The sequence below is a fragment of the Cetorhinus maximus genome, chromosome 11 (genome assembly GCF_964194155.1).
Source record: "Cetorhinus maximus chromosome 11, sCetMax3.hap1.1, whole genome shotgun sequence".
Classification (NCBI taxonomy): Eukaryota; Metazoa; Chordata; class Chondrichthyes; order Lamniformes; family Cetorhinidae; genus Cetorhinus; species Cetorhinus maximus.
In genome coordinates, this window is record NC_135889.1 from 65,324,632 (window position 1) to 65,338,021 (window position 13,390).

The 13,390-nt window shown below is 43.8% G+C and overlaps 1 protein-coding gene across 2 annotated transcripts in view; it reads left to right on the plus strand.

Annotated features, from left to right (window-relative positions):
* Positions 1-13,390, plus strand: part of erich2 (glutamate-rich 2) — a 199,266-nt gene that overhangs the window by 41,424 nt on the left and 144,452 nt on the right. For both annotated transcript variants that reach the window (XM_078551372.1, XM_078551373.1), the window contains one exon: positions 13,190-13,302. In XM_078551372.1, coding sequence (XP_078407498.1) covers positions 13,190-13,302 — 113 coding nt within the window. The remainder of the gene's footprint in view (positions 1-13,189; positions 13,303-13,390) is intronic.

A 13,390-nucleotide genomic window follows, 5' to 3' on the forward strand; every position in this document is an offset into this window, starting at 1 on the left:
TCTGCTGGTGTTATCTAGCCTACATGTGACTCCAGACCCACAGCAATGTGGTTGACTCTTAAATGCCCTCTGAACAAAGGCAATTAGGGATGGGCAATAAATGCTGGCATAGACAGCAACACCCACATCCCATGAATGGTGGAGGCGCTCAGAGTGCCATCATCCTGGTTTGGACCAATCTCCCCCATGGTTTCAGCCAACAGTGCAGGTTTACAGAGCAGGTTAGGAGAATGGTTGCGCCTGAGCTGAGAGCACAGCATGCAGTCCACTGAGTAAAGCTCAGATCTCCATTGCAACACGCGGTCAACTATGTCAACCACAAGGGATTCCATTCGCTGAATGTGCAGTTGGTGCGCGACGACCACAAACACATCCTGCAGGTCTGCGCACAGTTTCCAGGGAGTATGCACGACTCCTACATTCTTAGTCAGTCACAGATCCCTGACATCTTCCAGCCACAGTGGACTGTGGAAGATGTCAGGGATCTGTGACTGGAAGGATGGCTTCTCAGGGACAAGGGCTACCCACAAAGGATGTGGCTGATGACACCCGTGCAGCAGCAGAGGCTCATGCTGCAACTTGGTGATGAAAACCATCGGGATGCTGAAAATGAGGTTCTGGTGCCTAGACTGGTCTGGTGGAGCCCTGCAATATGATCCACAGAGGGTGTCACGCATCGTCATCGCCTAGTGCAACTATATCTTCTTAATCTTTCTAACCTTGCTGCTATGCGTTGGTGCTCCCCAGACATCCACTGCGGAGGTGGAGGCAGCCTGCTGACTGCTCCACTCTGTTGGTGATGACCTTGACTGGCGTCCTCTGGAGGGCTGAGAGCTGGAGGGCCCTGGGCTGTTTTTGGGGACCTGCTGTGTGACAGTGGCACCCACCTTGAGCTGTCGAGCTGGAGCTGCAGGGGTCACAGGAAGAGGGGATTCAGATGGGCTGGACACTCCCGGAGCCACATCGGTAGATGGCCCCAGGGTGTGCATCTGCTGATCCGCCTCCCCCTGGCTGCCCAAGGGCCCCTGGCGGACTCCTTGAGGAGAAGGCGGAGCTGGAATGAGGTCGAGCTGCCCCACACCCCTCTCGTGTACACACTGTTGGAAGCCAACTATGGCATCAGCGTTGGCATTCAGCCCACACAGCAGTGCAGGAGTGGTGTCCTGGACCAAGGTCTCCACTGTGGCTGCCATCCTACCAATGTTGACCTTGGTACTTGGGCATGCCGGCACTATCACCTCAGCCTGAAGGTGGACAGACCCCTCCATCGTGCCTTGCAACCTGAGGAGTGCAGCGGACGTCCCTTCCTGATGTTCCCAAGCTTGCCGTTGCAGCTCCAGCAACTGCGACATGACTGAGTCCAGAGGCTCGTCATTTGACTTGGGCTCAGCAAATTTCTGGCCTCCGGCAGTCCTCTGAATGCCAGACACCTGGGAAGTCCCTGCCACCTGCAGTGGATCAGAAAGTGTGATGTGCTCACCAGATTGTGATCCCGAGGCTACTGTAAAGCTCGATCCCACCGAGGTGTGTGTCTCTGCGCTGGTGGAGGGTGTGGATGAGCACTGTGACGGGACTTCAAGGAGGGTGCCGTCAGATTCCTCTTCAGAGGTTTCTTTGGGGCTTGATTGGAGGCCCTGGGCCATGGTCTCTGTCGGCTGTTTATCAGATGTGCCTGCAAAAGCAAGGAGAGATAATTAGTACATGGCAGTGGCCTGTGAAACTGGACATACCCCTCACAGTGTGGTTGTCTGATGGATGTTGCACTGCTGTATCTTCACTTAGTACAGCACTGCCGACCTAACCGTCAGCACAGGAATGGTCCAGATTCTCGCCGGCCAGCTGGATGGCTATGTTTTCAAAGTGCATGAGGACCTTGATTTCAGGCATTCCTCCACCAGTAAGGGACCCCTCCCTCTTGTGCCAGCTTGTCCCACATAAACAAAGATCAATAGAGCGTAAGCAGGATGCCTGCCAGGCCAGATGAGAAGTATGCTTGGCATGTGTGGATGGTGAGTGGTGCCAAGGATGGGATGAGGACAATGAAAGTGTGTGTGAACCAGTGAATGGCGATGACCCTTAAACTGACAGTGAGTGTTTGATGGGTTTGTGAGTGTGAGAGTCGACAGTGATGAAAAGAGTGACTTACCCTGGTGGAACGGAGGAGATCATTCATCATCTTGTGGCACTGGATGGCTGTCCTCTTTTATAGGGCATTGGCGCTGACCACCGCTGCCACCGCCCCTCAAGCCAGATTAGTGAAGTTGCTGCCCCATCCTGCAGCCAGAGTGGAAGTAGAGGACATCACGACAAGCCTCCACTGCGTCCAAACTGCTCAAGGGATACGTCATTGAACCTGAGGGCTGATGTCTTTTTGCCTTTCAGAGTCATGTCTTCTTTGCAGCAGTCATGGGCTGGCAGTACTGAGAGGCGTGCGTGCGGCTACACTTTAAATATGGCGCCCAGCATGATGAAGTGGTGAGCTGATGGCGTGGCGGGTGAATGACAGCCTGCCCATCATGGAAACGGCAAGTTTCCCAGGAATGCATAATTAATGTGGCAGGTTTGGGATGATACAGCGCGAAAAGCCATCATTGCGGCCGGTGGGTAAAACGTTGGTTTACCCGCCCACTCCCATACTTAGTGCAAATCTGGGATGATTCTGCCCGTAGTTTTGATTACAGTTTGAGCGTTGTAGTTTTGATTACAGTCTGAGAATTGTACTTTCAATTACAGTTTGATTGGAAGTTGTAGTTTTGATCACAGTACCATTGAGAATTGTAGTTTTGATTACCGTCTCATATAGAGTTGTAATTTTGATTACAGTCTGATTGAGAGTTATAGTTTTGATGACAGTCTGATTGAGAATTGTAGTTTGATTACAGATTGATTGAGAGTTGTAGTTTTGATTACCGCCTCATTGAGAGTTGTAGTATTAATTATAGATTAATTATTGTTGTCATTTTGATTACAGATTGATTATTGTTGTCATTTTGATTACAGATTGATTATTGTTGTAGTTTTGATTACAGATTGATTATTGTTATAGTTTTGATTGCAGTCTGATTGAGAAATGTAGTTTTGATTACAGATTGATTGAGAGTTGTAGTTTGATTACGGATAGAGAGTTTGAGTTTTGATTACAATCTGATTGAGAGTTGTATTTTGATTGCAGTCTGATTGAGGGAATTGTAGTTTTGATTACAGATTGATTGAGAATTGTAGTGTTGTTTACAGATTATTTGAGAGCTGTGGTTTTGCATTAAATCTGCTTCTTCTGGAAATTTGCTGAGTTCTCAATTAACCAGGCAATTGAGCAAAACTTGGAGGGAATTGGGGAAGGAAAGATGTAGGTGTTATCTTTTTTGTTATGTTGTTAACATAGCTAAAATGTCTTATTTTGTGCAGGGTGCACAAATTAAACTTAGAATTTCTAAATTTGCTTGCTGATGGACGAATTGTCTATTCAACGCTCGTGTTGCTCAAGTTGATCCAAAGACTCAAGTATTGATAATTTTAGTAGAAATATGTAAATATGAATAACATTAACTTTGATCATAAGATGATTGAGTTTCACATTCAAGAGCTGAACAAATACTATACATTAGAAGTGGGACAGCTTTAAAAATATAGAATAGATTTTCATGGAGGTTCTGTGTGGGTTACCGGGGCAGCCCATTCAGAAGGTAGGTGCTCATGTTTGTTTTCTTGCAGTCTCCCCCACAGGATGTTTTCACGATCATTGGAACTTAATGTCTATTGATCTGCCTCAGCAGCTAGACAGCTAGTTCATGGAGGCTCTAGACACAGCTGCTGGCCTGCAACTTAAATTTCTTGGCCCTTCTACTCTTGCTGTGCATTACTTGGGGGACAGATTTATGCTGGGGGTACTCCTGAGCTGACAGTAATAAATGAGCTGTTCCTTACCAGCGTTGGAGCACTGGGAACCCAGGGAAATCTAACTCCTATAATATGGCATGACAATTTAACAAAGCACAATAAATATCTTACTGTGCAGAATATAGTGCAGTGATCTGGCATTAAGTCACTTTGCTACATAATATGCACACAATTTCTTCAATTTATCACAGATTACTTTGTGATGAGCTTGGAGTAATGATGCCATAAAATAAATTCCTGATGACCATTTGTGAGGCATATTTGTCTCATTATCATTTAAAACTCACAGGACCCCTAAGTTTAATGTGCATTCAGTTAGTAAGATTCTGATTGAACTGATATGTTGTCTGATATTTTAGTCCAGTACAGAATATTAGACTTGGCTGATTTATGTACCAGTTAATTACACAACACTACGTAAGGGTTAAAAGCAAAAAACTGCTGATGCTGAAAATCCAAAACAAAAATAAAAATACCTGGAAAAACTCAGCAGGTCTGACAGCATCTGCGGAGAGGAACACAGTTAACGCTTCGAGTCCGTATGACTCTTCAACAGAACTAAGGAAAAATAGAGAAGAGGTGAAAAATAAGCTGGTTTAAGGCGGGGTGGGACAAGTAGAGCTGGATAGAGGGCCGGTGATAGGTGGAGGTAGCCAAAAGATGTCATAGACAAAAGGACAAAGAGGTGTTGAAGGTGGTGATATTATCTAAGGAATGTGCTGATAGGTGACATTAAGGGTAGAAAGCAGGATGAGCAAGGTACAGATAGCCCTAGTGGGGATGCGGTGGGGGGAAGGGATCGAAATAGGCTAAAAAGTAGAGATAAAACAATGGATGGAAATACATTTAAAAATAATGGAAATAGGTGGGAAAAGAAAAATCTATATAAATTATTGGAAAAAAGGGGGATTGGAAAGGGGGTGGGGATGGAGGAGAGAGTTCATGATCTAAAATTGTTGAACTCAATATTCAGTCCGGTAGGCTGCAAAGTGCCTAGTCGGAAGATGAGGCGCTGTTTGTCCAGTTTGCATTGAGCTTCACTGGAACATTGCAGCAGGCCAAGGACAGACATGTGGGCATGAGAGCAGGGTTGATTTGTCGTTATTTAGAGGAGGCTAGTTTTGTCATTGTAGCTGGGATGCACAGTGTGTTTTACAATAATGCTGATACAAATTGCAAGTATAAAAATTGTATATCCATCATGGTATAGTTCAAAAAGTAGTTTCTTGGTTATCTTTCATCAAGTATAAGTGTTTCCTGTGCTCAAAGTAAAGGAATTAATACATTGTTTAATCTAGTATGCAGTATTGAACATCACCTTATGGAATTGTTTTTAATTTAAACATTTTCAGTGTTTGTAACGCAATGTTCATTCCTGATTCACCACAAAATTTCTGCAATGACTGATCTGTGCAGCTACACCCTCATCTCCACTTTAGATACCCTAGTCACCATTAAAAGTATTACTCTCTCTCGCCCTGGCTGTGCAACCTGGTATGACCCTCATCTCTGCTCCTTTAAGCTCAAGGGGTGCAGACTTTAAAGGCTATGGTAGACAACTGGTTTAGCCATTCATTACCAGATTGGTTGGACCACATGAAGTGCTACCAGGTCCTGTTCTTGTCTGTCAAAATTTCTCACTATTCCAGGATCATCCTGGAGTGCAAAGATAATCCTTGGCTTCTTTTCTCTGAGGTAAGTCAACTTCTTAAACCCCTCTTCCCTTTCTCTTATACCCTTTCCTCCAACGCAAGTGTGAGGAGCACATGGACTTATTTGGACTTATTTGTCACTAAGTTTTAGAATATGCGACCAGCTGCCTCTGCCACTTCTCTCCTTCCGTCAGCCCACTGGGCTAAACTTCCTCTAAAGTTACCCCCTGCCCTAGCCCTGAACTGTACCTTTCTCTAGTTTCTCTCCTATCGCCCCTTGTGCACTCTTTGAACTTAGGTCCATGGGACCACCTCCCGCTGCCTTGACCTTATTCCCACTAAACCCAACTTGAGTACCCAACATCCTTTCCTGGCTCCCATTTTGCTAATATTAATAATAGTTAATAATAACAGTACTGCCCCCCCCTCCTTCAAATGTGCCGTATCACCTTCACCTAAAAAAAAACCAACCCTTCACCCCACCATCTTTGCAAACCATCAGCCCACCTCCAATCTCTCTTTCCTCTTCAAAGCACCTGGATGTGTTACCTCCAAAATCTGTGTCCATCTTCCTTGGAACTCCATATCTGAATACCTTCAATCAAGTTTCCACCCTGCCACTATACCAAAATGTCTTTATCAAAGTCACAAATGACATCCTACATGACTGTGACATACTTCTCAACCTGTCTCCCTGCCCCTCCACTACCTCTAACTTGTCAGACTACTTGTCTGACATCCAGTGCTGGATAAGCAAAAAATTTACCAACTAAATATTGGGAAGACTGAAGCCACTGTGTTGGATCCCTGCAATAAATGCCATTCCCTAGCCACCAACTCCATCCCTCTCTGGCAACTGTCAGACTTTTCATAACTTTGGTGTCCTAGATGAGCTTTTGACCACATATCCCCATATTCACCAAGCCCACCTACTTTTACCTCCGTAACATCGATGGTCTCCATCCCTGACTCAGCTCACCTGGTGTTAAAACCCTCTACATGCCTCTCATACCTCTAGACTTGACAATTCCAGTGCTCTCCTGGCTGACTTCCCATCTTCCATAAACTTAAACTCATCCAAAATTATACTGCCAATGTCCTAACTCTCACCAAGTTCCTTTCATCCATCACCCCCGTGCTCGCATTGACCTACGTTGGCCCACGGTTCAGTAAGGCATTGACTTTAAAATTAACATTTTCAGGTAGTGCAGTCCTGACCTACAATCCTTTATGTGAAGAAATTTTTATTAATTTCCTCTGCTTCTCCAATCTCTCCGCATAACTGGAATCCCTTGTCCCTGGTAATGTCCTGGTAAACCTCCCCCAAAATCTCACCAGGGGCTTGATATCCTCTCTAATGTGTGGTGTCCAGAATTGTACACGACACTCTAACTGAGGCCTAAAACCAATGAGTTGTAAAGCTTTAGCATGACTGCCTTGTTTTTTCAGTGCTCCTATTTACAAAGCCAAATATCCTATACACTTTCTTAACTGCCTTATCAGCTTGCCCTGCCACCTTCAAGATTTGTGACTTGTATACCCCCAGGTCCCCCTGCTCTTGTACACTTCTCAAAATAGTTCTATTTAGATTGTATTCCTTCTCCATGTTGCTTCTCCCAAAGTGTTTCCTGTCACTCAGCCAATTTGGTATCCATGTTGCTACTGTCCATTTTATTCCATGAGTTCTAACTTTGCTCACAAGTCAGTTGTATGGTACATTATCAAATTGCTTTTGGAAGTCCATGTATACCACCACATCAACAGCATTACCCTCATCAGCCCTCTCTGTTACCTCATCAAAAATCTCAAGTAAGTTAAACACAATTTGCTCTTAACAAATCCATGCTAACTTTCCTTGATTAACGTACATTTGCCCAAGTGACTATTAATTTTGTCCCGAATTATTGTTTCTAGAAGCTTTCCCACCATCAAGGTTAAACTGACTAGCCTGTAGCTGCAGGGCTTATCTTTATATACTTTTTTGAACAAGGGTGTACCATTTGCACTTCTCTAGTCCTCTGTTACCATCTCTGCGTCCAAGAAAGATTGGTAAATAATGGTCAGTGCCTCTGCAATTTCCACTCTTACTTCCCTCAGTATCCTTGGGTGCATCTCATCGCGTACTGGTACCATATCAAATTTTTGGACAGACAACCTGTCCAATATCTCCTCCTTATCAATTTTAAACCCTTCAAGTATCTGAACTATGTCCTTTATCACCATGATCTATGCAGCATCATCTTCCTTGGTAAAGACAGATGTAAAGTATTCACTTAATATCTCAGTCATGCCCTCTGCCTCCATGTGTAAATCCCCCTTTGGGGCCCCAACCACTCCGTTTTTAAAAATTCATTTACGGGATGTGGGCATCGCTGGCTAGGCCAGCGTTTATTACCGATCCCTAATTGCCTTTGAGAAGGTGGTAGTGAGCTGCCTTCTTGAACCACTCCGGTCCATGTGGTGTGGGTACACCCGCAGTGCTGTTAGGGAGGGAGTTCTAGGATTTTGGTCTAGCGACAGTGAAGGAATGGCAATATATTTCCAAGTCAGGATGGTGAGTGGCTCAGAGGGAACTTGCAGGTGGTGGTGTTCCCAAGTATCTGCTGCCCTTGTCCTTCTAGATGATAGTGGTTATGGGTTTGGAAGGTGCTGCCTAAGAAGCCTTGTTGAGTTCCTACAATGCATCTTATAGACTGTACACACTGCTGCCACTGTTCGTCAGTGGTGTGAAGGGAGTGAATGTTTCTGGGAGGGGTGCCAATTAAGTGGGCTGCTTTGTCCTGTATGGTGTCAAGCTTCTTAAATGTTGTTCGAGCTGCACTCATCCAGGCAAGTGGGGAGTATTCCATCACACTCCTGACTTGTGCCTTGTAGATGGTGGGCAGGCTTTGGGGAATCAGGAGGTTGAGTTACTCGCCACAGGATTCCTAGCCTCTGACCTGCTCTTGTAGCCATAGTATTTATATGGCTAGTGTAGTTCAGTTTCTGGTCAATGGTAACCCCCAGGATGTTGATAGTAGAGGATTCAGTGAGGGTAATACCATTGCATGTCAAGGAGTGATGATTAGATTCTCTTTTGTTGGAGATGGACATTGCCTGGCACTTGTGTGGCGTGAATGTTACTTGCTACTTGTCAGCCCAACCCTGAATATTGTCTTGCTGTATTTGGACATGGACTGCTTCAGTATCTGAGGAGTCACGAATGGTGTTGAACATTGTGCAATAATTAGCGAACATCCCCACTTCTGACCTAATGGTGGAAGGAAGATCACTGATGAAGCAGCTGGAGATGGTTGAGCCTAGAACACCACCCTGAGGAACTCCTGCAGTGATATTCTGGAACTGAGACGATTGACCTCCAACAACCAGAACCATCTTTCTTTGTGCTAGGTATGACTCCAAACAGTGGAGAGATTTCCCTTTGATTCCCATTGACTCTAGTTTTGCTAAGGCTCCTTGATGCCATACTCGGTCAAATGCTGCCTTGAGGCCAAGGACAGTCACTCTCACCTCACCCCTGGAGTCAGCTCTTTTGTCCATGCTTGAACCACCTTTTTACTATTTATATGCCTATAGAAGATTTTTGGATTCCCTTTTATGTTAGCTCAAGTCTTTTTTCATACTCTCCCTTTGTTTATCTTATTTGCTTTCTCAATTCCTTTCTGTACCTTCTATATTCAGCTTGAATCTCGGTTGTATTATCCACCTGACGTCTGTCAGAAACACACTTTTTTTACTTCATCTTAATCTCTATCTCTTTCATCATTCAGGGAGCTCTAGGTTTGCCCTACCTTTCCCCTTTGAGGGAACGTATCTCGACTGTGCCCAAACTGTCTCTTCTTTCAGAGCAGCCCATTGTTCAGTTACAGTTTTGCCGGCCAACTTTGATTCCAATTAATTTGGGTCAGATCCAGTCTTACCTCACTGAAGTTGGCTTTCCCCTAGTTAATTATGCTTACTTTGGATTGTTCCTAGTCCTTTTCTGTAGTGAACCTAAACCTTAAGATACAATGATCATTGTCACAATGATCATCTTTTTTCTTCTTTAGTTTTAGCCAAATAGGTTCTGTCTTTGACTGCCTCTGGGACATCTTCTCTCTCCAGCACTGCAATATTCTCCTTAATCAATATTGTATCCAGGTATATCTAGTACCCAGTCCTGCCCTTCTTTGAGCCAGATCTCCATTATCATCACAGCATCATATTTCCATGTGGTTATCTGCACCTGCAACTCACCAATCTTATTTATCACATTCTGTGCATTCACATACATACACAGTAACCCTAATTTAAACTTTATTACTTTCCCCATTATTCTGAGCCCACCTAATAATTTACTATGATGAAAGCAAAATACTGCGGATGCTGGAAATCTGAAATAAAAACAAAGAATGCTGGAAAAACTCAACAGGTCTGGCAGCATCTGTGGCGAGGGAGTTAATGTTTTGAGTCCGTATGACTATTTTTTGTTTTTATTATAATTTACTATTTCTTATTCTGGTGCTACCTGCCCCTCTCAGTATTCTGTGTACCTTGGTATTTCTCTCTAGCATTACCTCTTGGTTCCCACACCCCAGCCAAGTTAATTTAAACCCTCCCCAATAGCATAAGCAAATCGCCATGAGCTAGGAAATTGGTCCTGGCTCTGTTTGCGTGCAATTCTTCCAGCCTATACAGGTCCTATCTTCCCCAGAGCTGGTCCCAATGTCTCAGAAATCTAAAGGCTTTCCACCTGCACCATCTTTACAGCCACACATTTATCCGCTTTATTCTCGTATTTCTATACTCACTTGTGCATGGTACTGGGAGTAATCTGAAAAATACTGCTTTTGAGGTCCTGCTTGCTAATGTTTTATCTAGCTCCCTAAATCCTCTCTGCAGGACCACATCCCTCTTTTTACCTATGTCGTTGGTTTCGATGTGGACCATGACTGCCGCCTGTTCACCCTCCCCTCTCAGGGTGCTGTGCAGCCATTCAGTGACATACTCAACCCTGGCATTAGGGAGGCAACGTACAGTCCCGGATTTGTATCTGCGGCTGCATAAACGCCTGTCTATTCCCCCAACTGTCAAATCTCCTACCACTATTTATCTTCCAGTCTTCTTCATGCCCTCCCTATATAGCCGAGCCAGCTGGAATGCCATGGACTTGGCTGTGTCTGCACTCTCTAGATGAACCATCACTTTCATCAGTATTCCGAACTGAATACTGGTTGAAGCGTGAGATGCACTCAGAGGATTCCTACACTACCTGCCTGTTTCTTCTTGACTGCTGGTTACCCATTCCCTCTCTCCCTGCATACTCCTTAAGCTGTGGAATGACCATCCACACGATGTGCACTCCAGAGGTCAGAGATCACCATGTAATAACGTACTTCCTGGTACCTGTCGTTTGTGCACGCCTCACAACCTAGAACCTGTGCAGTCTTGTTCCGCAGTCCAGCATATCCGAAAGTATTGCCTAGGATTGTTTTCTGTGTCCCATTAATTATCATAAGCTTTTACATTATTGTTGTGTTTTGTTTGGATTGTGTGAGAACAGCATCTGCATGAAAAAGCCAGTTGACATTACTGTTATCAGGATAAGAGAGATGCCGAGTGAATTTCTATGCACATTTTCCCACTTGTCTGCCATAACTTTGATGGAAGAGCTGTAGAAACAGCATTTATGTCACTTTCTGTGGTATCCACAGGTCTTCTGTCGCAGTTACACAAACGGGCAGGAGAACCTCTATTGAAACTTGGTGTTATTGATAGTGATGTGGACAGTCAGTACACAACCTGCCATCTGAATTAAATGAGTTCCATTGTAGAAACGTTTCATTGTACCTCTTTAAAACCTCCACTGAAATGTCTCTTCCCAGTTTATGTATACATTCCTCTTATTTAATCCTTTAACACCAAGATTAAAGCTAATAGTTTTTCTCGACGTTGCCTCCAAATGCCTGATGAACAGAACTAGATAATACATGGCCCGAATTGTACCATAAGCAGTGAAGGAGGGGCTCATTAACCTTGCATACAGTTGTCTAAACACTTTTTGAGGGCTTGTCAGTGGAAATTTCCAGGTAACCAGCATCTTGAATTTGTAACCTGATACTGGGAATCTGTGCTCTCTGTGAGCAATACAAGCAGCAGGGAGGTTTTTCAACCAATCAAACAGTCAGATTGAAGAATTTTCATTGAGTCAAAGGGCTGAATTTTCATCTTGGGTGATGGGGAACAAGAGGTGGGACTATTTCTAGGTCTCAAAGCCATCCCTGGGGTTGGGGGGAGGTGGAGGGGGGTTGGGGAAGGTGGGGAGCAGTCACTCGTTGGAACTTTGACTAGGGGCACCTTTAATCAGCATGGAGACAGGATTCTGTCCAATTAAGGGTGGCAGGTGGGTTCTTAAAGCTGGAGGGCCAATCAGAGGCCTTCTAGGTTCAGAGGGGCAGCCAGCTGCAGCTAAGGGTAGGTGACTGAGAGGTTGCTTCAACATGGAAGTGCCCTCTCACCAACTTGTTTCAAAAATTTAAAGGGTAGCAATGGGAGGAATACTTCCACAGGATGGTCTTTGGCAGCACCTGCATCCAGACAGGCAGACAAGGCCTGTAGGCCTGCCTGTGGTCCTGGCAACCTGCCTTCTGACTGGTACCTGCTGCCAGGCAGTTAAATTGCCCCCCATTGAGTCAGGAAACTGGAGGCTGACTGGAAAATCCCAATTGGCCTCCTTTAACTATTGTTGACAAGATTCTTAATAAGGTTTAATTGGTTGCCTGCCTCGTGAGAGTAGTTCCCAGCCGCAGTCAGGCCCAAAAATCCTGCCCATGAAGACTCCAAAGCAGGGACTAATAATCAGGAAATATAAATTACATTGCACATAAATTATATTTAAATTAATTTTTAAATGTTGTATAGGAAGCAAAATAAAGAGATTAAGGGAAAGACCTAGAAGAGAAAACTGAAAAGCAATTACAATATTTTAATTTTTAAAAAAATCTGCTGGATTAATTTTCTTCTGAAGGAATAAACTTAAAACTTCTCAGGGACGGACAGGTTGTTCATCAGAAATTATCACTTACTACACTGTTTAAAAAGCAAATACTCATGATTGTACTAAGTATAATATTTTATCTGTCTTTGGACTGAGATTAATAGGTAATTAGTCAAAGTTTATACCATCACAATTATCTCTGCGCAGATTCAGCAGTGGAGGAGCAGGGCATCACTGATAAGATCTCTCAGATTTCTGCATTTAACTGTACATGTGTGGATGCCAGAAATTGTTGGCAGTTTTATCCAATAATAATTGAGAGTCAACAGTCTTGCCATTACTAATATAGAAATATTCAAGATAGTAAATCATTTAAACAATATTTAAGTTATGAGGTGCTGAGACTACATTGGATAAATTACAATTTTGAACAATTTGCAGCTATTTTTGGCCATCTAAACTCAAAAACTACAGTCTATGCAGAAAGTACATAATTATCATTTTTCTGCTTGCTTTACTCTTCCAGTACCTCTTTAAACATTAGGTCATCTATGAACTTTGTGGGATTGGAAGGAAATGTATGACTTGGTCCTTCTTCAACTATGTACATTTGCTATCGCTGTAAAGTACAGTAATATTTGATACTGTGAAATCCATCTTGTAGGAGTGGAATGTTTATGGAGAAACGGTCAACACTGACAATGAGGACAAGTCATTGCAAAGCTCATATTTCGGACACCTATACCAAACAGTCCTCCTATATGAAGGAACGCACAGGTAGTAGTATTTTTTTAATATATCACTATGAACACCTATTGGTTGTGAAAATGTTTTTGCTTATTGTAAAAAATGCATATTATATATA